General features: G+C 38.0%; 1 protein-coding gene across 2 annotated transcripts in view; it reads right to left on the reverse strand.

The window, feature by feature from the left end:
- Positions 1-12,020, reverse strand: part of PDS5A (PDS5 cohesin associated factor A) — a 78,887-nt gene extending 66,867 nt beyond the window's left edge. The window contains exons 1-2 of one of the 2 annotated variants that reach the window (XM_021533194.3): positions 11,871-12,018; positions 10,911-11,081 (exon numbers count right to left, since the gene is read on the reverse strand). In XM_021533194.3, coding sequence (XP_021388869.2) covers positions 10,911-11,081; positions 11,871-11,897 — 198 coding nt within the window. In that variant the 5' untranslated portion in view covers positions 11,898-12,018. Of the gene's footprint in view, positions 1-10,910; positions 11,082-11,870 lie in introns of both variants that reach the window. The other variant, XM_031504560.2, reaches the window with a different exon arrangement.
- Positions 12,021-27,667: the final 15,647 nt, after the last annotated feature.

Here is a 27,667-nt window from a genome sequence, read left to right on the forward strand (position 1 = left end):
CATGAGCAAAAATCTTGACACTGCTATTCTACTGGTTTCTGAGATGGATTAGAATTTTTCAGGAATAATGACACGTGCCAACTACATTTATAAAGGATGATTGAATTAGGCATTTAAATAAACATGCATTTTCAAGGAAAAAAAGATTTAAAAGCTGTCTTACGTTCTTTACTTGCCTTCTAGGTGAATGAAAGTTAACTCTGCAGCACCTCACTGATGAGAAAGAAACACTTGTTAAACTCGCACATAAAGGGCCACTTTTCCCCCCCTCACAGATCACAGAGTTGTTTTCAACCATCATAACAAAGTAACTGAGTTTACCTGCTTTATTTTTATTACTGCAACAGCTTAAGAATTAAACTTCCTTTCACATACTCTACAATACATTGTGTCATTGTGCGAACAAAGCAGCTAAATTTCTGAATTATTCCTCTTCACTACTTGTAAACAAATTTTCTAAAAGAAAATTTTTTTCCTTTATCACTGACAGGAATAAGGCACAGAGAAAAACACTGCAGTCAGAATTAAGTGACTGAGTATCAGGTTCTACTCTCTTAAATCACAAGAAAAGAACTATTTTTATATTCCGCAGAATTTACTTTCAAATAATTCCCTACTAAATTATGAATAGTTTGATTAAATTTCAGTAATGAGTTTATTACAGAGAATCATTACTGCATTTGGATAATTAAGTATATGCATGTATTTTCAAATGGTACCAGAAGAAAAGCACAGTTAAACCACAAAATTATATTAAAATAACAGGATTTACTATACTTTGACTGCCCTATGGACCAAAAAACAGAGTAAAAATTTTAAGGCAAAATATGCAACCACATCCTTCCTTACACTGAATTTGTAACAGAAGTCAATTTGCATTTTTTTTTTTTCAAGGAACAACTTCTTATAACCAATTTCTTTTCATATCCACATCGCTATTGGCATAATTTGTAATACTCATATTGCAAAATTTCTTTATATGAAGCATTTCCTAAATTCAACTATAATTTCATTGCACACATTCTCCTTCAGCACTTGTACCATAACCCTGACTCTAAGTAGCCAGAAAAACCCGAAAAAGGTAATTACATAAAAAACCACTATACAAAACATCAATTAAAGAACTTACTGCTTGTCTTTTGAGATTTTAAATTACTTCTGAGTGATCTGGATTTTGTTGCATTTTTAGATTCGTTTTTTTATTACTGCTTTACCCTTTCACTAACATCATACTGTATAAGCAATTTTCATCAAGCTGAGCACAGAATACAAGTCTCATATACAGTTGTTAAAAACAATCACTTTTAAGTTTAAAAACTAGTAATACTTTTGAACACCATGAACCACCAGTTTGTGGGTTGAATATTATAAAGTTTTTGTGCTATATTTTTCTTGTTTATCTACTGTACTGCTGCTATTTGACACTGATTTTATCACGGGCAGCAGAATTGCCACTGGCTGGTTTCCAACAGATCTCTTCCCCACCACTCTCCTCTCAGAGCTGCTGCAAACCCTTGCCTTGCTCTCGTCCTCCTGTATTACCTGCCCACTTTCCTGTGGGTGCCCTGTCCAGAAAGCTGGAGACGGGGCAGCAGAACCCCTATAACATTTGAAACACCCATGAAATAATTAGTTGAATTTATTCCAGCTAGTACATGGCCTGCTGCCTTTTGAAATGTTTAACAGTGCTGGCCCATGTTCCTTTGTGTAAACAGAATTCTGAGGTTTCTATTCTATTCGGCAGCAATTAGACAAGTGTTCAATCTCTGAAACCTCTAACTGCCAGCAAGTTTTTGAACTAAGTAACTTCAGGGAAGATCAGTAACAAAGAAATTCGAGTTATTTAATTAGAAAAGAGAGGTCAAAACATTTTCCCAGGCAAAGTTCTATCACATATACAAAGTAAACTGAGACACACAAATGTTTCCCTCCTGCTTTTGAGAGATTGATTTTTGGGTACTTAAAACAACAGTAATAAGATTTTCATAGCAAGCACAAGCTTAGAACTGGTCTTTTGATGGGCTTTCACACTCGATGCACAGATAAAACAGTTTTTAAGATCAGTAAGTTACATAATATTTTTAAAATATTGTAAAATTGCAGGCGTTAAGCTATTTCTTCATGGTCAATCAGGCTATTTCCACAGAGAGCCGTAAGAGAGAGAGACAACAATTGCAGAGGAAGGGGAATTCTTTAATGACTGCAAGCAAATTCTAACACTACTAACTACTAATCCAGTCACTTTATTTTTAAGCATGTGCATCTTTCAGATGCTGTAGACACCAAAGAATAGTGTGTGGGAAAACTCCAGAAATATAAGACTTCTCCAAGATCCTTTAAAAAAAATGTTCTTCCTTCTTCTCTTTCATCTTTACTATCTGTTCAAAAATTATTGGTAAATAGAAAATACATGTCTCTTTAATGCTTATAAATGTATTTTGCCAGTACAAAACTTTTTCTCTGTTTCAATAGTTTGGAAAGTTTTGATAAATCTCACAGAGAGAGATATCATAATTTCTAGCATTCAAACCTGAAGACATGAGGCCTAAAATGCTAATGACTACCAAACTGTATTCCAGCAAAACGTGAAGGTTGTACTCATGGAAGACAACAGAGTATCATTAAGATTAGGTAATATAACTGAACAATGAGAAAGAAACAGGAACTCATTGGGAGTAAGACATTAAAAGGACTAATCAGCCTTCACAGTAAATTTGAAAGGATTTTTCCCCCACTGCAAAACTGATCCTGACACTGAAGCTCTGACACCTCCATCAGCTAAGTAGATAATACCTTTGATCTCACATAAATAAAATGTATGTTTAGAACATCTCCATGCTATCCAGGTACCAGAAAGTTTTCAATATCTTCATTCCTGAGCAGCAACTACATTGTGCCAATTTTATCTTTGTTTCTCCTTAGCAGTGTTTCATCATGCTTAAGAGATCTTTACAACAGCCAAATTCTAATGTCAGCACAGCAGCGGGAATACAGTTCATTCGTTTACTGCAGCTGCAAAGCCAGCAAAACACACATTGCTTTGAGTAATACCAACAATAAGCATGTGGTTTAGATTTCTAGGTAACAATGATGATTAACAAGATATTGCAGTCTGGGAAAAAACCCTCAGATACAAACCATGTTTAACATAAACTGGGGACTACAGAAAAATTTGGTTTCTCTAACTACCTAAATGGCTAGAATATATACTGTGAACCAAAGATCTGCTAATTATTTTGTCTGTTGTTTTTCTTTATCATAGCAGAAGATGCACACTGACATTAAGCAGACAAAAAAGTATGAACTGATTCATGTAGAAAAGTCAGAAAAGTAACCACATACGTATGTCTGATTTCTCTTTCTATCAATCATCTCCATATCTGTCTGAAAGCCCAGGGATAGTTTTTCTTTCACTTAATATCACTGGTAAGAGAATAACACTTCCTTTATGAGTCTTTGACCACAGCTAAAGCTCCTGCTGTTTTGCAAACTTAGGCATACAAACTCCTCATACGAATGCAGTCTGTCACAGATTTTGTATCCAAGCTTTATTTAAAATATTTAAATTCACAAAATGTCTCCCACATTGTACCATAAAAATACATACTGACTTGCATATCCACCTAAAGTGATTCCTATGACTAAATCATGTCACTTACACTGAAGACATCAGTAGAGCTCTGGTCTGCCACAGGCTTCCAGTATGCCCCTAAGTAATACTTAGCTTTCAATAGTTTGTTTCAGTTTTAGAACAGGGGGACAAACTCAGATATTTGTAATTTATTGTTATCACAAAACTCTTATTCAACTCTTTTACAAGGTAAATAATCCTGTACTTCTCAAACTTCTACGCAGTCTTTATAATAGTAATGTTAATATAGTACTTGTTAAGTGATTACACACACACACACAAAAGGAAACACCACAATGAAAATCTTGAAGCCATTACTACTTGGTTCCATTCACATTAAATAACTTGTTCTGGAGTTAATCAAGGTTGTTTAGTAGAGAAGAATCACTCAAAGACCACCTTTCCTATTTATCAAAGATGGAATATTATAACTGAAGGAAAATACTTGAAGAAAATGAATATTGTATATTGTATTTTGAAATGGCAAAGTTTGAAGATTTGCATGCCAACCTCCCACCTATTACAAAGTTTCTATACAATGCCTATAAAACAGCCTGTAACACAGTTTTCACAGAAAACATTAGTCATTTTCTGGGTTTTTTAGGAGAGATGATAAGACCTGATTTACAGAAGCCCTAGGCACACAGAAATGTAGCTGAAATCAAAGAAACTTTCATTCTGAACATATAAAGTGCAACAGAATGCACTTCAGAAGACACAATTTAGAAATAGAAATCAGACATATGAAGCCAGCTTGTCTTTCTGGTATTAGGGTTTGGTTTTTCCCTTTTCAGTAACTCTACAGTTCCCCATCTCTTAACTGTGATTAACATCATGCAGTCACCTCACAAAAAAAAGCATTAGCATAAGAATAAGATTAAAAATTCTTTGAAGTTTATAGTAGAATAAATAAGGGCATAAAGACTTCTGAACTAGTCTGTCCATTTCAGCAGTCAGATATCAGAAGTTATCATTCAGCAACCTTTTAGGTGTCCCCCCCCGCCTTTCAAATGGGGGCTTTTTTCCCTTTCACAATACATTTATCTTGGTGTTGCTGGGAAACCATTAGAATAATATTGTACATGTGAAATTGCCATTAATTACTGACGCACTTGTAACAAAAGAGAATTATCAGATACAAAAACAAAGGGTGTCATCATCAATTAGTTTAAAATTCAGTAACATCTGGGTGAACTTGGTAAGCCTACATGGTCTGTTCCTCTAAGCACTGACAAAATCGGGACATTTACAAAGCAATTGGTTACTATTCCATTGGAAAAAAAAAAAAATCAGAGCACAATTTCTTCTTCTCTGACTAGTGGCCTGTCCTAGTTAATGAAAAATTTGATTGTTACATGACTCAAACTAATTGAAAAGATTAAACTATGAGCAAAATCAAATTAAAAATTTGGCTTTAGGCTTAATGTGGCCAGCAATAGCTCAGGAACATTGCAACTGCAGTCTGCAATTAAATGCAATTAATGAAAGTTTAAAATTCTTAGAATAATTAACTGTGGAACATTTCTGTAACCTGGCTGTATGATCTCCACAAAATTACTTATAATTCTTAAATGTAAGCATGTAAATACATGCAAGTCACCCATCCAAGACATGCCAGCAAAGAGCATTTATTAGTTAATATACTATCCCACCCACTTACTATGTATATACCTTTTCCTCTCAAACACACCAAATTATTGTGGGTGACACAACAGATTTTCTTCTACCAGATGACATTTTAATTTGTATTTTTAGTATTGTTTAATATAACTACCTACATAAAATCCTGATCAGATCAAAGGTCCATCTAACTACACAAGCTCAGAGAGCAGCCATTAGCTTACACAGAAATATCAAGTTAACTTTTTTTCCCCTCACATAACCGCAACCTATTCCAAAACATTTAAGTAGCAACAAGCAACCAATTTCAATGTGATATAACAGAATGCCTAAGAACTACCTGCACATTATATGACAAACTGTTAGCATTACCTATTTCTAGTGGTATGGAAACACAACAGGCCAAACTACAAAGGGGCCAATATCTAATAACCAGAGGAACATGCAGAAAGACAATGGAAAGAAGGAGAGGGAGGGTGTTTGTTTCATTCTTGCACAAATACATATAACAACTAAGACATGCCAAGGAACAAGATAGGGAAGACTTCAAGGCACACCTGGGGTGCTAACTTCCCCAGACGATCACAAGCTAGGCCTTGGGGTGGGCATGGCAGGGGGAGAATTGCAGAGAGGATGGAAGGGTGTGGGGGGCATCAAAATCAAATGCAACTTTCACAGCAAATGCCTTGCCTGTCACCATGGAAAAAAGAACAAGACTACTGGACTGATTGAAAAGCAAAAGGACAATCATTCCCCAAAAATTCCAAACCTCCACAAAACAAAACCCAGAATCCTAACCCAGCCATAATAAAGAACTGTATCTCCCTCACTAAATTCTAACCTATAAAACTTAATTTCACAGAAATATATTTAAATGCTGCCTTAAACCTGTGTTTAAAATTTCCATGTTGAAATAAATTTATCACTTTTTTTCCTTTGAGAAGTTTCAGAAACTTTTTTTTTTACTTGTGTACATTTAGTGTCTGATTAAATGCACCTTTTAGAAATTTCATGAATTTGTGTTTACACTGATATCTCAAGGTAAAAGAAAATGCTGCTGTGTATTTTCTTTTTGTCTACAGATTTGTCTTACACTTTACCAAACTGTACAGTTTTTAGGACAAAGCTTTATCTCAATTCACCATCCTGCATTCTTTCTTTTACATTAAAAACTGTAGCAGGCATGATGGCTTTCCAGAAACAGTGCAAATGTCCCCATCCCTATCTCAAAAGAAAACATTTGCTACCTTTCACGTTCAAATCAACTCTGAGGCTTCTTCAACACTCTTAGGTAGGACTGCCACAAAAAGAAGTTGGTTTTGCCTTGAGCCAGTCCAAGTTTTTGTGAATTTTCCTGATAAATTACACAAGAAAAGGGCTCAGGTTAAAATTAACTTAGTCGGAGAGGGGTGGGTGTTATGTTGCTGGTTGATTTTGAGGTTTTTTCCCTGCTAAGTTTTAACCTGGTCAACCCTTCCATTTTGGTGTGCAGCAAAACAAAATGCTACAGAAATGGTACAGAAACAGAGGTTGGGACAAGCAACTAAGAGCCCCACATATTTTGGTGGCAATTCTAGCTTTGCGTACAAGGGCTGTTTATGTCAGTCACTGAGAAAATCAGTCTCTATGCATTTTGGATTGATGGGGCTATTTGTAATGTATCTGACAATTAAGTACACTACTATTAATCTTACTCATAATGACTAAAAATGTTTTGTATCAACGACATTTTAATATTCTCTTGTAATTAAAGTCATATCTTGCAGTGGCTACCTGCCACGACCTCGGGCAGATAGGTAGAGCCAGCTAGCACTGCCTGTGTGAGGCCGGGTGGCCACCGCCAGAGAGGACAGACACTCCAGGGGAACGGCGTCTGCCACCCTGGTGCCGAGTGCTGAGGTGTGGGTTGTGCAGCTTCGGTAGCTCTGCACGCTGAGAGGAGATGAAGAGATGAGAGGAGGACACTTGTCTGCGAGCCCAAAGAGTCCTTTATTTACCCAAGTGGGGCAAGAAAGGTGCCCTCTGGATGGGTGCAGGAACAAACGCTAAAGAAATAAAAGATTACAGCAATTTAAAAAGGGGGTGCAAACCTGTCTCGCCCAATGGGGATAAACCAGAGAGGGATGACATCGATTATAACAACCTATGGTAACATAACAGGGGTGGGCACAAGGTCAGGGGACAAATAGAAAAGCTAAACTGGAGTGATTGATACAGAACTTTCTGGAAGAAACTGGGGGTGGTTACAGGATTGACAACCAAAAGGGTATGAACAAACTCAGCTTGATGGAACCAAATAAGGAGAAAACCAGGAGAGGTGAGAAGACTGACAGATAACTGGGGAGCCAAGTGGCGGGAACTTTTGGGGTAAACAACTTGGAATAAACCAACAGCGTGGGGACAAATGGGGGAGGAGAGCATAAAGGATAACATTAATAAAACCAACTGGCTAAATCAAACCACACCACAACAATATCTGAGATTTAATAGTTTACTGACAGCAATATACAAGTCTGCAGTTTAACACAGCAGTAAAACACAGTCAATTTTTTAAAAATTGTAATAGTCATAAAGAAGCTTTGCAACAAAGCAGATGCCAAGATTCTAAAACTTCTTTCAACTCTCAACTATCTTATGGAAAGAAATATAATATTGCTAACATGATTGCTCTCGTGTTTTGCTTAGGTTCTAGTTTGATCTCGGAACTGAAGGAGGGCTTCTTGGGTGCCCTACAATTGTTTGCTTTTTCCTTCTATCACTTGGTTATGCCAAAGTTACCACCCCTCTTCACAAGCCTTACCAAATTGTCAAGCACCTGACTTGCAGCTCTAAATCAATCCCTATATAAATAACTTGAACATCTGCCCTGTAAAGAGAAAGACTGACCTAAAAAAAATTATTTTGTAGTCAAAAGTACAGTAAATCTCAACACTCTGCTACGTGCTAGATGCCTAGTTTCGTTAAACTTAATTGGATCTATTGAAAGGACACTTGACCCCAGACACAGCACACCAGTTAAAATCACTTCCTCAACAGCTGAAACTATACATCACATACTGTCTCACTCTAAGAAGGCATCAAACCATAAATGTAATCTAACACTCCAGAAACTACCTTTGACTCCACTGAGCACCTGAACTTGTGTTTCATTTGCCATACATATGCAATCCTGAGGCATTTCCTTTCTACACCTCTTTAAAGATGTATGTTCATTTTTAAATTCTCAATATTTTCATTTTCATGACAATGATAATGTTATCATACATTATATCATACATCATATCAAAACACTTGGAAAGCATCTGGCCTACATTTTATTACCCACAACCCCAAGCAGAAGGAGGGAAAGGATATAAAAACATTCTTTTTAAAAGTCCTTGGCACAAAAGCTGCTGCTCAGGCACTCTGGGACAGGTGCCCAGAACGTCTCAAGTTCCAATAATAAGAAAAGCTTTCATTAGAAGAAGAGGTCTGGACACAAAAATACAGATGCGATACCAGGAAACTTGCAAATAAGGACACAAATTTGTAACCAGTTAAGTTGACCATGACTTCAACACGCTAAAAGAACAAAAATTTGCAGGAACAGATCCACATCCTGGTGGCCAAAACTCTAAGTTGCACATTTTCTGTAAGAAACACCTTCTGGAAGAGCATCTTTGGCTGACACATGGCCAAGAAGACAAAAAATCTACAATTTCAAGAACTGATTCGTGCCTGAGTTGCTACATTCTGCTAAAGTTGGTTTTTATCATTAAGTCACATTTAAAGTTCTAGAAAGTTATCTTCTGAAGAAAACTTGAAGAAATTGAACAAAACTTTTTCAAGAATTTCTATCCCAAGCACAGCATCACCATAACATTCCACATACCAAAATGCATTTGCTTTTGTAAATTAAGTTGATATAAAGAAGCTCGAACTTCATAATGAACATACACATTATACAAAAGCATAAAGAAAAATACATTCATTGGTTTAGTTCTAGAGTGTACAGTACTTCCCATTTTCTTAATGCTTCAGTAAAGTCCATACCTGACAAAAAAAATTCCTCTAATTCAGATTAAACAGTACCAATACTGTAAGAAAAATCTTTCTCTTTAGTTTCAGACAGAAAAAGAGTGTCAGTAGGTGCAGCAGCAAAGTATTTTTTTCTATTTGAAGTTACTCTCAAATTTTTTGGCTGTCTGAAGTCCGTAACAATAATTCATTAAAAAACAACAGGAAAGAAGTCTGCTCTTAGCCTGGAAAGCATGTCTAACACACACATGAATTCAGTAAAACATGTATATATGATTTTGAAATTTCATTATTCCTATTATATAGAAATGACATAGTTCACCATTCCAGATCCACCAACTGGGACAAAATAAAATATTTGTTTCAAGGATCACCTCGAAACTACATTCCTTTACATTCCACAGACTTTAATCTGAGGTATCTGTCTAAACAGTCACAACTCTAGTATCCTCTCCTGAAACTGGCAACACTCCACTGCAGTTTTGAAAATACTAGGCCAAACTTGTCCATTCAACAATTTTCAAAACTATAAATGGACAACAAGGCTCATTAAAAAAAAAAAAAAAAAAAAAAAAAAAAAAAAAAAAACACTTTTTAAGCCTAACTGCTTAAAAAACAAAGCACAAAGCCTATGTTCTCCTCACATTTATACCTAAGAAAAATTTTTAATGTACTAACTGACCTGTCCAGACCATGATTTCTATTTTTCAGTCTTTACTGTCATGGGAAACAGATCATCAGATGATAGAATATTTCCAATCTCTAGAAATTATTACTCCATCCTGGGCATAGGACCAAATCCTAGGTTACAAAAACCTTTGGTCCAAAGACCATGGTGTTAACAAATGAGCTGTGTCAATATTTGATCAATGCTCAACTTAATTCTCTATTTTCAGCATGGACTTAAGAAATAATCCTACTGTATCACAGTAGCATTTAATTTTTTTTGCAGTGGAAGAAGGAATTAGTAAAGTAAAAAAGAGGCAAGACTTGCACTCCTCCAGGATGCTGTCAAACAAGCAGAGAAGATGCTTTTCTAGCAATCCGTTTTGCTCAAGAAAATTTAGCAATTTTGTCAATTACACTAAATAGGAAAAAAACAGTATGTATCACACTAAGTTAAAAAATCTTGAAACAGGTTTTACATTTGAAACTATTTCAAAATTCCATCCATAAAGTCCACAAATTAAGCTTTGTTTTTTGCAAACAGTGTGATCTTTTCAATCATAAATACCCTTATGTAGACCTACTTGTTTCCTCTGCTCAACTATACTTTCTTCAAATGCCAGAACCCAAAAAACCACCTGGCTTGCAAAAAAGTTTTGCTAGCATATCCTGTAATTATTACTTATGATTCCACTTCGAATCTCCTCTCTAGACTGTGGATATGTTTCGTGTACAAATTAGCAGTTAATGTATCAAATCCAGCATTGAGAGAACGCACAAGAGAACAGTAATGAATTACAAAATATGGGAAAAATGGGTCCTCCACTCTTAAGGAAAAACAATGAAGTCATATTCCCTTAAAGGTCTGCAGGCAGGAAGGACAACAAAACTCTGGCAGTTCTCCATTCCAGCGATAAAATGTTTACCTTAACAAGTAAAAGTTGCAGGGAGGGGAGTGGTAGTCAGAATTGCTCACCTTTAACCGTTTAACCACCTCATCGTTGGTAATTTTGTCCGTAATCTCCTTCACTCCAGGAGGATAGTAGATGATTTTACCGTCGGCAGCGGGTTTTGGTTGGGTAGCAGGGAAGTCCATCCTGGCGCTGCTGGTTATAAACTTTCCTTCTCCACAGTCCTCTACCGGCCTCTATCGGTCAGAAAACAAAAGTTCAGCAGAATGGAAACGACTTTCTAACCCTCTTTTTCCATTCCTCACCCTCAATTCGCTGAAGGCCCCGGCTATCGCCCCGCCGGCCGCGCCCCCCAGCGCTGACCCCGCCGCATCCCGGCGGGAGCGAGGCCCGGCCCGCCGCCGCTCCCCGCGACTCGGGCCTCTTCGCTCCCCTCCGGCGCCTCCTTTCATTGCCAGGCTGCTCCAGCCCGACACTGTTAGTTCGCAGCCGACGGTTTTACAATGAAATTTGGGGCCAAATCGAGGGATACCCCGCGGCCGAGGGCCCCTTACGGCCCGGGGGGTGGGCCGGGGACGCCGTTCCCGGCCCCAGGAGATGGCTCAGAGCCGGCACACCGGCTCGGAGCCGGGAGACGAGGCCTAAACAGTTAGGCCTCAAAACTATCGGGAGGCAGAGAAGCCAACAGGAGAGGGGGAGGGAGGGAGGAAGGGAGGGAGGCGGCGGAGAGCGCAAACAAAACCCCCCCGCGAACCCCCCATTCCCTCAGAGCCCCCCGCCCGCCCTCCCGCGCCTCCAGGAGCTCCCCCGGAGAGGCGGCCCGGCCACTCGCCACTTTCCATTTGTTCCCGCAACTTCATGTCCCCTCAGCTCTCGCCCCGCACCCCCCCCACCCGCCCCGCCGCCCCGCATTCGGCCGGGCCCACAAAGAGCCCCCCGCAGCCCCAGCTCCGCGCACACACCCCCGCGGCCGTGGGGAGCGGGGAGCGAGCACGGGGGGAAGCGGGACCCGGAGCCGCCTTTACCTCATGCAGCTCCGGAAGGTGCAGCATTGAGCAGCCTCCGTGCCGGGTGGTGCTCGCCGCTCCGCCGCCACCCCGCCGGCCGCTGCCCTGGGCACTCCCGCCGCCTCCTGCTCCGCGGCGCGGCAGCTCCTGCTCGGGAGCGCTGGCTGGGGGAGGGGGAGCGGCTCGGTGGCGGCAGCAGCGGCAGCGGCGGCGGCCGGAGAGAGGGGGAGGCTCGGGCGGAGCGTGCGCCGCGGGCACCCAGCGCCGCTCTCCGCCCGCCCAGGGAAGCGCAGCCCGGGCGGAGCCTGCGCGTCGCCCCCGCCCCTTCCCCTTCCCCTTCCCCTGCCCGCCCGCGGCCGGCGGCGACGCCCCGCCGGGAGCCCGCAGCCCCCGCCCCGGGCAGAGGGCGAGGCCGCCCAGTAAGTCTGGCACCGCGCGGAGCCGTGCGCACGGAGGGCTGGAGCGGCGCTGCCTCAGCTTGGCTCCTAAATCCCCCCGGGGCGGCGATGCCCGGCTGGCGCCGAGCGGCGATGCCCGGCTGCCGGCAGTGTCAGCGAGCGAGCCCGCGGGTTCGCGGCTGCAGCGCGGGAAGCGAGTTACTTTGCTGCTTCCTTACGGAGCCCAGGCCGCTCGTGGCTGCGCGGGCCGGTCCCTCAGGCGTCTGGGGCCTGGTCAGCATGATAGAGAAGAGTGTGCGGAAACAGTGTGGGGGGCAGAGTGCTGTGGCCGGCGAGAGTGAGCAGTCCTTCTTCAGGCAGATGAGGGGAAAGAGGAGTATCCATCCTTTGGTTGTAAATCTTAAGGAGAAACTTGACTATGCAGACCAAAGGAGCCCTCGCCAGCCAGCTCAGGAAATCCTTCCGTGCAAAATGTCTTTCTAATTTAATATTCGTATTTCGAAGGGATGGGGTATGTCTGGAAAGGCAATAACAAAGTGGGATAGATCTGTTTGTTTTGAATCTGCAGTATGTACCGTGTCGTGTTTGAAGTGTAGGTGGCTATGAAATATTTTCTAGATGCCCATGCTGCTCAGAGAAGATGTGTGACAGCTGAAAGATGACTCTTAACTGATCAAGACTAATTTCAGGTCTTCAGCTGTTTATTTTTGTTATTCAAACCAGCTAAAAGTATTATTTTTCTTAATTTTGCAAATCTCTAATGAATTTTCTTTAGAGCAAGTTGAAGGTGGGAGGTCAGGACTAGTCTCCATGGAGGGATGTTTCTCTCCATGGGGATTGCACAGGTATGACAGGAGCCTCTCTACGCACAGCAGGGTGGTAGCTAGCATGGCCTGGCAGTGGCAAAGGAAAGGTGCAGGAGGGTGAGGGGATGGGATAGGGGTAAGTAAGATTATGGTGAAGTATGCCAAATTCCAGCTTTACAAGGTGCGGGTGGAAAACGTACAAAGACTGAAAAGCTTTTTGGAGCTTCAGGTGTAATAGCATGTGGGTAGGAAATTGCTATCCTACACTTGTGGTCCTCGTTTCCCTGCATTGTTGTCCTAGGGGAGTTAAAGCCTTGAGTGTCCACAGCCTCTATGAAACCAGCTTAAAAGGATTATAGTGAAAGTGACTGAGAGTTGCAATGAACACTTGGAGAATCTCAGACACTGATTTTGAAATTTAGAAGGGTGTCATCAAACCAGGCATTTAAATCTGGCTGTGAATCCAGACTTAGATAAAATGATTCTCTGTCAGCTTAAGGATCAGTGGATTTGGACATTGACAATAGACAGGTGACCCTAAGGTTGTACTGATTTTAGTAAATAGATAAAGCATGTAATCTTTTTTCCCAATCTAAACTGAAGGGGCTATTTAGATTTGCCTTAATGTTGAAGTACTGAGACTAGCTATCAGCTTTAACTTGTTGTCAATCAAATGAGATGTACTGTCAGAGCTTATATACATTGAACATATATTTGGGTCTTTTATCCTTAAATTTGTTACATAAGGTGCTTCCTTCTCCAATCAAATTACTAATATAAACCATTTGGTGTAGGTTCCTTATTTTTAGTACACTTCTGATAGCATAATAAATTAGGAACAACTCCTGGAAGATTATTCTGTAACTAAATAAAGTATGTATATCAAAAACCTATATGAGCTCTTTTCACTTTAAATAGGAAAATAATCTAAGTAAGTAAAAAGCAATAAATTAATTGAAAGAGTCCATTGCTAAGGTTTTTTTCATGAACCAAACATAAAGCTAGAAAGATGTTAGGCAGACTTCTCTTTGGGCAGAATTGAAGTGCTACAGGTTTTGCATTCCAGAAATTTGACCTGTCTGAATTTCATGGATTTTGATATTTGTTTTCAAATATTATTTAGTTGTTATTGAAAAGCACTGTGTTATGTACATCATTCGTGTGATCTACAATAGCATAACTTCTTGTTGTAATCTTGTAGTTAAAAGATTTTTTTTCAACAAACTGACGCCATTTTTACTTAGAATTGTTTATACAATGGGTTGTGAAGTAGGACTAAGAACATAATGGTTAAGGGCTACTCTCCCACAACTTGCTTTTAGTCTAAGACAAACACAATGCAAAGCCTTCATTATGCAATTCTAATCACTTTTATTTTTCACCAAATAAGATAATGTCTTGCATTGTAAGGAATATGTACATTGAAAGTAGCATGTAGTTAGACAAGGCAATTAAAAGATTTTACTTGAGAGAGCCAGGCAAGGTTTGCTCATTCAATTAAAATTCCGTTTCATCTTGCAAAGTTCTTAGTGACTCCCCACACTGAAGTACTCTTGGCTGTGGACCAAGATCTTTCTGTCTTCTTTCAGATTTCAGATAAATAGTGAAGTTAGAATAACACAGTAGGTCTTGAAAGGCATCAGTGGAAGGTTGACTGTCAAGGAGTTTGCACAAGATTCCTGCTTTTATGGGAAATGAGTGATTAGTCAGCAGTATGTTAGCCAGATATGTAGTGTTTTGAGTGAGTCTTGGACAAATCATATCAGCAAAGTGGCTGAGAGGAGTAGGTGTAAATTTCTGTAATCATGGGCTGATTAGGCAATGGTTCTATCTTTTCTCAGAAGAGCAGTGGGATTTGAACTTCTGCACCATTTGAAATTCTAAAGGGCTAAAACAGAGCATGTAGATTCGATATCACACCCAATTAATGAACACTTAACTGCCAATTAGTTTGAATATATGCATGGCATTTTCAGAATGTAAAAACATAAAAGCTTCAGATAATCTGACCTGTTGCACTCCTTAATCTGTATAGTCTTGAAATCTGCTGTCATCAAATACAATTACAGCTGCTAGTCTCTGGTTTGTTGCTTTTGCTTGTTTGACCTTCACCCTTCTAATTTCAGCAAGCAGCTGAGATCTGACTTGGACTGTGCTTGTACAGCTGTAGCCAGGTTCACATGATCCCTTGGGTTTTACTGGATGGCTGTCTAATAATATTACTGAGTCCTTTAGTCTTTACCCAGATTTTACTGTTTGCATCAGAATTTTATTACCTTCACTCACATTATTTTTATTGGTATGTATTTGCTCTGATCTGCCTTTGTTTGTTTTGATTATATTTTAGACTATGATTGCAATTGTTATTCATAAGCAGACTGAAATAAAGGGTGCCGAATACCTGTGTGTCAGCTTTGTGAGGCACTTCTTTTATTGTATTGTGATAGGACAGGTTCAAGGAAATGATCAAGAAAGGAAAAATGTGGTTTTATTGGTAGCAAAAATAATGCAGCACAGGGTTTTCAGAACAAAACACTCTTTGGGTGAAACAGAAGAGAGTACGGAGTGATTACTTCAAGCATAGAAAATCCTTTAATTCATGTTGATCAAATTAAGCTATGCTCACATGCTTCCAGAAACTGCTTAGTGGTTCTCCTCAGGTCTTTATTAAGACAGTAAACATAGATAGTAACAATGACTAAGAAGTAAACAGTGACATTAAGACATGACACTGTGTTGTGAACTGCAATAAGTAATATCTGTCATTGCATTATAATATATCTTCGATAACACCACCTAATTGTTTTAACTGCCTATTTTAATAATTGATGTATTTTACATCTGCTGTAAAGTGAGGTGGGTCAGAGGTGAGTTTCTTGACAATGTGCATTGCTATAATGAAAAAGCTCCAAAAGGTGTTCCATTCCAGGGGGTATTTACAGTGAAATTACTCTTAGAAGAGCCCAGGAAGTGAGCTTTGCCAGAAAACCAGGGACTTGTATATCTCCCATTTTCTACATTGACAAGATAAAATCGGTAAAAGAGGACTTATGTGTATTATGTCATAAAGACAGTCATGGAGACACAAAGTGCTCCTGTGGAAGAATCTCACTGCTCACTGAGTCTTCATGGAATAGTACCAGTTCTGAATAAAGGGAAGGACCACACACTGTATGGATGATAAACTCTTTAGAAACTGATCCATAGCCATGATTTGTCTGAATGTTATTTTTGCTCTGGTTTTGGTAAGGAGGACTTCTCCATGTGCTGCCTAAAAATGCCTTTATTCTGAATCATGCTTGGAAATAGGGCAGTTATCACAGAACTATAGAATAGTTAGGGTAGAGAGGGACTTTAAAGGTCATCTAGTCAGTCCAGTGCAGTAAGCAGAGATATCTCCATCTAGATCAGGTTGCTCCAAGCCCTGTCCAGTGTGACCTTGCGTGTTACCACAGATGAGACATCCATTACCTTTCTAAGTAACCTGTTCTGTTTTAGCACCCTCCTGCTAAAAATTACTTTTCTTATATCTAGACTAAATCTACACTCTTTTGGTTTAAAAGCATCACGCTTTGTCTTATCACAACAGGCTAAAAAGTCTGTCAGCATCATGTTTGTAAGTCCCCTTTAAGTACTGGAAGGCTGTTACAAGGTCACCCTGGAGTCTTCTTTCAGGCTGAATAACCCCAGCTCTCTCAGCCTTTCCTCACAGGAAAGATGCTCCAGCCCTCTGATCATATTCATGGCCTTTCTCTGGACCAGTTCCAGTAGATCCATGTCCTTCCTGTGCTGGGGCCCAGAGCTGGCTGCAGCACCTCAGGTGGGCTCTCAGCAGAGCAGAGCAGAGGGACAGAATCCCCTCCCTCCCCTGCTGCCCACGGGGCTCTGGGTGCAGCCCAGGACACGTTTGGCTCTCTGGGCTGTGAGTGCCATGGCTGGGTCATGTCCAGTCTCTCACCCACAGCACCACCAAATGGTTTTTGTACAGGGCTGCTCTTGATTCATTAGTTCCCCAGCACACACACACACACACAAACACACACATATATACAGACATATATATAGATATATATTTACATATATATGTGTGTTTATATATATATATATATATATATATATATACACACACCAGGGACAATTACACTTGCCACTGAAGTTTTGTAGTGTCAGGACACATTCAGAAATGGCAAAGATTGTCACTATACATAACATTTAAGCAATTGTGAAAAAGTGTATATTTATGAATACATTTTTAATTTACAAACCACTCTATTAACAAAATTATTATGCTTCTATATTTGCTTGCAAGTGAAGTAAAATCAATTTATTGGCACCTGCATATTGGTGATTTCACAGGAGAATTTTTAGAAACCTCAATTATCTATTGCTAGTTTTGAACATTCAGAAACTGAAGTTACAGCAGCCTACTGCATGTCATCTATCCACCTCCTTTCTAGCTGCTCTCAATTATGATGACTTGTCACCATTCACTCCATAATTACATTCTCAAGGTTATTTCCATCTCTGTTCCTGATGTGTCCAAAGCACATACATTTACACCTATTCATTTCTGACAACCAAGTCTACTTTTCTCCAATAATATATTTAATATGTGCATTTATCATCCTTTCTGTCCAGAAGATGTGTCTTTGCTTGCACCATATCACAAAAGCTTCAATTTTCTTTGTCACAGTCAATAATTTCTCAAAAGTCACATTGATAAGTTACTACAGCAAAAAATTAGGCTTTTCACCAGTGAAATCTTTCTACTTCCATGGTGATTTTTTTTCCAGGCTTTTATAAGGGAAGCTGTGGATGGATCAACTATTCTTCAAAATTTTCTAGTTTCTACTGGATAGGTTCTGATTGGGTAAATTTGATCCCATGTAAACTGAATTTATGAACAGTCTCTTTAGCTACACCACTAATAATGAAGCTAGCTAATACACTATAAAGTTATTTTATTTATGTCATACTCAAGAATACCCTGTGTCTTTCATTAGCCCTTTATTTCTCTCTAATACTTGGATACAGCAGGTGTTGTAACGGACTGCTATGTCATCAGCTGAAGGTCATTTAAAAGAAGTCCATTTCTAACTCAACTTTTCCATTCTGTGAAATCTTTCTGAGATTTTTTTTTGTCCTACCCAGGCTACAAGGAAGTTTGCAGTTACCTTAGTTTTAATAGTAGCACATGATTCTTTATATTCACATCATATTTTTTCAAATAACAAGGCAGATGTGGGGAAATTCTGAGTATATGGGACTGCTTAGAGGAAATACTACTGGGGAAATTGGGAAAGTTTGGCAGTATATTTAGCCCATGACAGCTGTTTTCTGAAGTTAAAACAATGAGTTTCTCCCCCTGCCTCATTAAATAAGAACTGTCCTATGATCTATTAAAAAATAAGAATATGTGTGGTACTTAAAAGTTCTGATTAAGAGACTCTTTTGTGAAAAGTATTTATTGTATTTATGATGCTGCTGTTGCTAATTCTTCCAACAGATATAATGTCTGCTGCTTGCAGTAAAGAAGAGAATGATATCAAATTTTACAAATTAATATGAACTTGGAATTTACCATTATGGTCAAAGAAAGACATTTGATGAATGTATGTGCAGCCTTAGAGCTGTGCTCTAATGACGGGGTCATTTCTCGTTGATGGATAGGTTATGTCGTGTATTCAGAGGCTTAAAAAAGAGTTGCATTTGTCAAATGCAGGGAAGCATCAAAGTGTGTGTGTATGACTGTGTGAGCAACAGAATCATTATCATTTGCCTTGGAACAAAGTCAGGAAATATATTGATCATATAGGTTTATGCACTGGGGGATCCAGTCAGTGTGTTCTGTGAATGGCTCAAGGGGATGATCATTAGAACATTACACCACTATGCCATTTTGGAACCTGAATATCAAACCTGGAATTTCAAACCCTCATAAAAAACAATTTGCATTTGAATTTATGAAATAGAATTACTTCTTTCGTTTGTGCTGCTCCAGTCACTTCATCCTTACAATTCTACTTCAGTTAATGCACTGGATGTTTGCATCCAGATCATCAACTAGCACGACAGCATTGTGATCCAGCGGCAGGGAATACTGAGTATCAGAAGAAGAAAATTTTCCTAAATTCAGTATATGTGACAGCAGAGATGCTAAATAAGGTTATTTGAGCTAGTACTTATGAGGGTGCTTGACAAGAGAGCACAGAATATCAAGTATTGAGTAGACAAAGCTAGACGTAACCTAGACAAATCACGAGCAAATAGAGAAATGAGAAATGTGTAGTCTTGACAAAAATGCTTAGTAATATAAAAACTCTGTTAATAATATACAGATTTTTAGCCAAAAATTCTTCATGATGCAATATAAAAATGTCCATGATGATGGAGTGATCAATGAAGGTGATACTATTGCCAGCAGAGGGATTACTGCTTGTAAAGTAGACTGGTTTGTGTCCACTTAGAATTTCACCAGCATCTAATACCACTATTTATAGCATATCTGAATTTGGCAAGCTTATGTGTACTCTGTGTAATATACTATAACTACACTGTATCAAGCACATAAACACTTGCTTTCTTAAGTATATCTCTGTACTGTGCTTTTTATCTTCCAGACCCTGCATACTTATACCTAATCATTTCTATTTTCAGGGAAGCACTCACTCAAATTGTAAAATTCCTTTATCTAAATCCTTTACTAAGGCAGAAAAAGAATTTTAGCCACCATGTTAACATTTAAGTCACTATTTTAGATGTAGTCAGTTTTTTTTATGAAATGCCATTGACCTATATTTAATCAATTTTTAAACCTTCAAGATCTGCTCGGCAGCTGCCTGTAATCCAGAAGAAAACTGGAGTGAACCATATTTTTAATCTGTTTTCAGTATCATTCAGCTGCCTAGATTCACTGTTAGGCATGAATTTTTCTATTTAAATGAAAAAACATGTTGACAAGTCTATCAGATTCTGAATATAGTAAGAACAGAATAATGTTACTTCTAGGGGAAAAAAGCAATAGATCCTTAAATCCCTTAAGGAAGCTCCTTCATGTAGCAGGTACAAAATAACACTAAAAGAAGTACACAAATGCTGACATAATCTATGAGCAAAAAAACCCCCAAAAGCCTCTATAGTTTCCTGAATTTAAGCAAACTTGCAGTAATACTTTTTTCTGTCTTACCAATACCCTATTTTGGTGTTTGTCTCTCTGTTCCTTTCTATAAGATTTGTCCATTGACCTGCTGCTGGGTGTGGGAAATGGGAACTCAGGAAAAGGTATGAATGAACAAGAGAAATGGAATGAGCAAAGATGAGCACATGTAGTAGAAAATCTGCAGGTGTCTGGACAGTAGGAGTTCCATGTAAGCAAACAAAAAATGCAGAGATAGAAGGTGAAATAAATAGCTCTGAGTGAATTGCAAGTATCTTTTAAATATCATTATTTGTGATCTGTAAGTACAATTTTGCCAAATTGAAGATGAACTTGAGAAGCCAAATTCTAAGAACAATATAATTAAATGTTCTGTGATATATCTCAAAACGAGTTACACCTACAGTGCTATTTACTTTCAATTTTGATTTTGGCTTTCCATATTTAACAGCCACTATAATAGTATCTTTGGAAGCTAGCTGAACAAACTTGCAAGAAGATTTTTGAAAACAGAGCATACTATTAAAATTCAAAGTTTAAAAGAAGATTGTTGTGGACTTCTTTTGCCCTCCATTTACATATGAAGGGGAGTTTCAGGTCAGCTAGAGAGCTACATCAAAATATATTGGGAGCTTTTATTTCTGTATGCATATGTCCTGCTTGCTGTTTTGATGCTGCATTAGTCTTCTTGCTGAGACCTGGGAAGAATATGTGTGATGGTGGCTGCAGTCACTAAAGCAGTGAACCTGACAGTGTAAAGTTTTGAAAAACAAATGAAAGAGGCTTAAATTATGGAAATGTTTGTTTTCTATTTCATCCCATTAATGTGTTTAAGCATAATTTAGATACGGATTTACTTGTATGTGCCTTTTATAATTGCTGAATTTGAAAAGTACATGTATAACCAGAAACAACTAGGAAAGTCCAAAAACATATGTCTTTAAGAGTCATCAAAATCACAAACTGCATAATGCTGCTGAGGAAAATAATTACCAACACGTTTATGGATGTTGTGTTTAACCCCAGCCAGCAACCTAGTCCCACATAGCTGCTCAGTCATTCTCTCACATTGGAATGGGAAAGAGAATTGGAAGGGTAAAAGTGAGAAAACTCATGGGTTGAGATTATGACAGTTTACTAGGTAAAGCAAAAGCCTCACACGCAAAGAAAACCAAGGAATCAATTTACCACTTCCCACGGGCAGGCAGGTGTTCAGCCATCCCTAGGAAATCAAGGCTTCATCACATGTATTTGGGAAGTACAAACACCATCACTCAAAGTGTCCCCACCTTTCTTATTCTTTCCCCAGCTTTACATACTGAGGATGACACTTTATGGTCTGGAAAATTACTTTGGTCAGTTGGGGTCAGCTGCTTCATCTGTGTCCCTTCCCAACACCTTGTGCACCTCCAGCCTCCTCACAGAAGATATCTTGATGCTTTGTAAGGGCTGCTCAGCAATAACAAAAACAGCTCTGTTGCATTATCAACCTGCTTTCAGCATAAATCCAAAACATAGCCCCATACCAGCCACTGTAAAGAAAATTAACTCTACCCACCCAAACCTAGCACAATGGATGAGGGGGAAATTGGCAATTTATTCTGCTGAATATGTAATATACAGTATACCTTTTCCTTTTCTACTCTTCTACCATGTAGTATATTTAATTTATTTTTTGTACATGGAAAATAGGTAAGTTCATAATAAAAACTGATAAAATTCTCACTGAAGTTTTAAGGTACACATTTTTGTCTCCTAACCATCACCATCATACAGAAGAAGAAATTCCCAACTCAGAAATTTAAGAATTACACAGAAAATATGAACTACTCCTATTTCAATGTTTTTTTAAGTTAGCTTGTTCATTCTTCCAGGTCTTGTGGAGTGTAATCAGAGGAATAAAGCAGTTGAAAGAGTTCATGTTTGATCATCCATTTGAAAAAAGCTTAAACATGTTTTCATGTTGTTGTATCAACTGTTTTTGTTTGGGGTTGGTTTGTTTGTTTGGGTTTTTAATAAGTTGTCTATTACAGATGGGCCCAGATCCAAATGACACCTCCTCTGCTCCATCCTGAATTGTGTGTATCAGGTTGCAGATACCAATCTGAATGTCGTAAGCTAGAGCAGGGTGGAGTGGAGCTTGTCTTAAGATATGATTCCCTCATTCTTTGAACTTGGAATTGTCATGAATTTGACAGGTACTAATGTCTGCCTAATCCTTAAATAAATTGGAGACTGTAGACTGTCCTGTTAGAAGGAATGACTGTCCTTTTATGTCACTGAAACTGTAAGATGGCCTGTGGCTTTCTAAATTTGAGTTTCTTTTGTTGCTGGTGTTATTCACTGGGAAAGAATGTGGCCCCGTTTCCAGTGAGAGAGGGTATGAAATGTTAAAAAATAGAAGCGATAGGTGGATTTTAAGAGGACTAAAAAAAACCCCAAAGAGGTCAGAATTTACAGGAAAGCAAAAGAAGGCCTTTCCCATTCAGCAACAACCAAATAACTATCTGCTCATTTCCTATCTAAATAATTAGATTCTATCATGTGACAGTTACAAAGAAGCACACAATAAACAAAGAAATTTCTTTAAAAATGGTAGTATACACAGCTGTTTTTAAATGCACTTCACACACTTGCTGCTCCCTTCCCCCCATCTCCTTGGCTTCTTGTTTCAGCATAAGACATCTGGCATACAAGTTATTCAAGTTCAGAAACTAGTTACTGAAATCTAATTAATAAATAAGTGCTAGTGGGTTTAGGCCATAACAAGTTCCCTAATTTATTTTTACAAGCAGTTGGAGTAATCCACAGATGTTTGTAACAGATGTCAAGCACAAGGATTGCTGTAACTAGCAGTTTTTGTGTAACAAATGGTGAGGTAAACAGACACTAAGCAGGATACCTGCAAGATATATATTGTACAATTTTGAAGCCATTGAGTTGTGGTATGAGAACATTTTGTAAAATATTCATGTCTCAATAGGATATGTATTGTACACATCTGTACTTGAGAATAAGGCCTCTTGGAAGCTATTTTAGGAAAGAAATAAAAGGGATTTTTATATTGTTTTAATCTTACATTAATTGAAGGTCAGTCACTGTGAGGAAAACAGGTTCATAAATCACTTGTGATTGGCAAGCAATTAACTTCTGGTAAATTAATTCCATGGCCAATGGAGTACAGTCTGCCTTGACAGGTAAAAGTGTTTTTTCATCAGAGTAACATTAATAAATGATTGGAACTTGCCTAAGATTCAGGCTTGTACTTAATATTAGATCTACTTAGAAATTCCATCCTGCCACAAGATCCAATATCTTAACATTTAAAATTTCTGAATCAGAGCTAACAAGATATCTCAACATTTTCAGTAGAAGGAAAGTACTAGTTTTTATTTAGAATCACTGGAGAGTTTTAATGACTTTTTTCACAGAATTTAGTAAGGTGAAATGGACTGATAACTTGATATCACAAAACCCCTAAAATACAAAAATAACTAAATTTTACTTACAGTATGACATAGTTGAAATAAAATAATAACTGATGGGGTTTTTTTTCTCCTTTTCTTTCAAATTGACATTTTAAATGGTTAATTTCCAAGTGTTTATTTCTACATCTCAGGATGAAGTGTTCATTAAGTAAACTTGGGAATTAATATATTTGAGGAAATGCATCTCTTTTGCTCTAAGGAAAATATTTACTTTAGGAGATATAGAGTACCTTAAAGTGATAAAATCCTGATAGGAACAAGGTAGTTTGTAGTTAATACAGGCTATCTTGATGAAGGTAAACATGTAGGAGCATAAGATTATTATAACCATCTAATACATATAATGAAATAATGTTCTAACTAAATGAAAGAAATTTCTTTTCATTTGTGCCTCTACCCTAAATTTGCCTTAGTGAAGACAAATTCCAACATGGAATTATTTGGATTCAGTTCTATCACTTATGGTAGAGATTAGATTCTTAGTAAGATATCCCAGGAGAAGCTCAGGTGCCCAAGAACATAAAATGCTGAAGTGTCACTTCAAATTCTTGAATTATGTTAGTTCTGTCTTAATATAGAATATTTTAGCCCAGTTCAAAATCAGTGACATTTATTCTGCAACTGTGCCTGTCCTCTTAACAACTGCCTGAAGGCAGATACCGTGCAGATTGGAAGCCTAGAGATTTTCTGTCCTGAGGTAGTTTTGTTCTTAGAACTCTGGCTTTATGAATGAATGGAGGCCATTAATGATACTGTTCCGTGGAAGTGTCCTCTATCTGAATCAGCAGACAATAATTGTTTTGCAAAAAACAATAAGTAAACTTTCACATCCAGGTCAAATTAGATAATGGCACCCTGCTGACAAAGTTCCTACCATTTCAAATGGATAGTAGCTGCCTATTAACCTACTCTCTCTGTTATTGCATGGCATAGTTAGGCAGCTGTTGCATTTTGTTTGTTGTAGATGTATTAAGCAAATCCCCCATGATTTTGTTGTTTTGGTTTTTTTAACAAAACATTTGGGGAAAAGCAGAAGTTGCAGAAGCATCAACCATTATTCATTTTTTCCTGTTAAGTCTAATTCCTGCAGTGAAATACATGAAATCAGTTAAAAAAAAAAAATACAGAACTGCAATTTTACTGCTATTCTTGTTCATAAGACACTTAAATCTGCAGATCTCTAAGATATCTGATATTAAATTTACTATAGGATGGGATCAATGCAGTTTTTAAAAATAAAGTGATCTTCAACAGATAAAAACATGACAGTTGCAATGAAAGTCAGCTTATTACTTTTTATCATATGCCAAGGTGGCATATTAGGGACTGTTTGTTCTCCATTTCTGCAGTTTAAACTGATTAGGGTGGAGTTTTGGTATCTATTGAATTTGACATATCAGATTGATAAAAACAACAGAGCAGAGAACATCCAATACAGGAATCCAATTCACCACAGATCCAATCTGTAATGTGAGCTTATTCCAAATTCAGAAGGTCCTTGTAGCAATGAGGATTCTCATCTGTATAAGCATGACCTCATTCTATGCCTGCAGAGAAGATACAATTAAGTATAATCCTTCAGTTCTAGGATGATAGCATTTATTGTCATTATCTCTCTGCACCTCCTTTCCTAAAGCCCAAGCATCTTTATAGTTCATGTATTTTGGAGATGTTTAGCATAGCAGGTATAATGAGCAAATCTGATTTCTGTTCTGCAGTATATCTGGAGTACCTCATTAAAGTACAGGTACTTTAAATGAAGACTAGTAATATGCTGCTTTAGCATGCTTTTAAACAAGAATTTGAAAATTTGCAATTATTAACCTTCAGTGGCAATGTTATAAACTCCTTTGATAATTTGCTGATGGATAGGTGAACCAAAGTACTGATTTGTTAAGTGTCTTCTTTAGTATTCATTGTATTTAGTGGTAATGCTAGAATAGGTGTGACCTGTTTACTTAAAAATGCAACTCTATTGATATCAGTAGAATTTTTGCTATTGTCTTCTGTGGGGCAAAAAGTGCCTTAATGATCTAGATTTCTGCTGCTTCTAAATACTGTTTTCTCCTGTTTAAAATAATGCTGAAATGGAGCCTTGTATAATAGAGCCCTAGAGGGAATTGAGGCATTCTTTTAATGCAGATATAATAAATCTGCACTATTTGGAATTAAAAAAAAAAAAAGTGTGAAATCACTAACATTACTGCAGTGGTACCAGCCTGTTTCTTCAGTTAACTATGCAATTGGTTGCTATATAGAACAGAAGATCAATATCCTGCAAGTATAGAAGCCACATATGGAGTTTCTTAATGGAGATAAAACACAAACATTTGCTATGCATTTGACTTAAATCTAGAGATGGGTGGAGGGGAAGAGACAGGTATGTGAGGTACTCTGCACACATTTCTTTTAATAAGACTTCTCCCTTTTTATTTATTTTTTTTTTTTTTTCTCTTATGGAATTAAATTTCTACTTTGGATATCACATTCTGGCAGAGGGGAAGAGTTATTTTTTGTAGGAACACAAAGTAATCATGGACAAATTATGGACAAAGTAATATTAACAGGAGACAGAGACATTCCAAGTAGCCAAGTTAAACATCTTAAATCAGCATTAAGGTAAATCGATTTAAAAAATAGGGAAGGATAGCTAACACTCTTTAGTTTCTGCAATGGTAAATGAAACCTAAAGCTGGCAATGGAATGTGGAAGGATCCTTAGGAAGATGATTAGAGCATTGTGGGACTGGATCAACTTTTATGAAAATGGTTTCTGCAGGAACTAGATGAAGACTCTTTTAATCTCTTTTTTCTGAAGGAAGGAAAAATGTATTATAGTTCAAGGCTTTGATATATGAATGGTCCAAAGGAAAGTTCTGAATAATGATAAAAACTGTACCTTAAGCTCCTGGTAAGATAACTTATTTGAGATTTACCTCAGCAGGCATTAATTTTTAATGCACACTTATTCCTCAGGCCTTTTCCTACAATATTTATTATGGTATATTCACCGTGTTACTGTAAGTAATAACAAGTCTTTAAAACCGGAGAAGTTAAACATGTCTTTCTTGCCACACCAGTATGCTCTTCAAGACAAAAGTTTAGCTGCAAATTGTTCTTGCAAATCAAAATCTATTTTTTTTTAAATTATAATGACATTTGGAATGTAAAAGATAGGAAATCACAATTTGTTGAGTAGATGTAGGCTGTATATAATCAGAAATATTGTAAGGGACTGACATTTCCTTGTTCTGTCTCCAGTCGGGTAATATTACTACTTTAATGTGATTTATAACAAAAGCAAAAACATACTAAAGTATTTTTACTTTAAGAAGGCAGCACTGAAGAAACTAAAATGGAAATCTGTTGCTAAAGTATTCAGTGAAGACCAGACTAAACACTTTAGCCAAACAGCACAGATTACATGCTGTATGTTCAAGTCACTCCAAGTAAAAACAAGCCAAGTGTCGACATAAGGAGAGGGAAATGGAAAAAAAACCCAACCCAAACCAACAGCATATATAATAGGTGATTATGGTGTTATTTGAAAAAGTTGTGTGAAAATTTGAAGGACACAGATACTTGAAAGAGCCTCTGTTACGTGATTATAATTTTCTGATCAAAAAATCCTTCCTATTTAAATCAAATCCCTCCTATTTACAGTGTTCACTGTGACAGTGAGAAATCTGCCAGTGCCCAAATTAGTCTGATATTTTCATGGTGTCAAATACTGTAATACGTACAACTGGCAAAGAACAACATAGTTTCATGCATCAAATGCCAGCAGCAACACTCCCCTTGCAGTGCAGTTTAATGGAGGCTATCAGATTAGAGCAACTGAAAACTTCTCTTCCTCTTTTTTTGGCAACCTTAAAAATATAAAGACACAGTCATTACACTGGAATTTATGTGACCTATTTTTCCAAATGTATGATTAACACATTACCAGCATCATGCCCTTAAAGAAA

This window comes from Lonchura striata, chromosome 4, assembly GCF_046129695.1.
Source record: "Lonchura striata isolate bLonStr1 chromosome 4, bLonStr1.mat, whole genome shotgun sequence".
Lineage (NCBI taxonomy): Eukaryota > Metazoa > Chordata > Aves > Passeriformes > Estrildidae > Lonchura > Lonchura striata.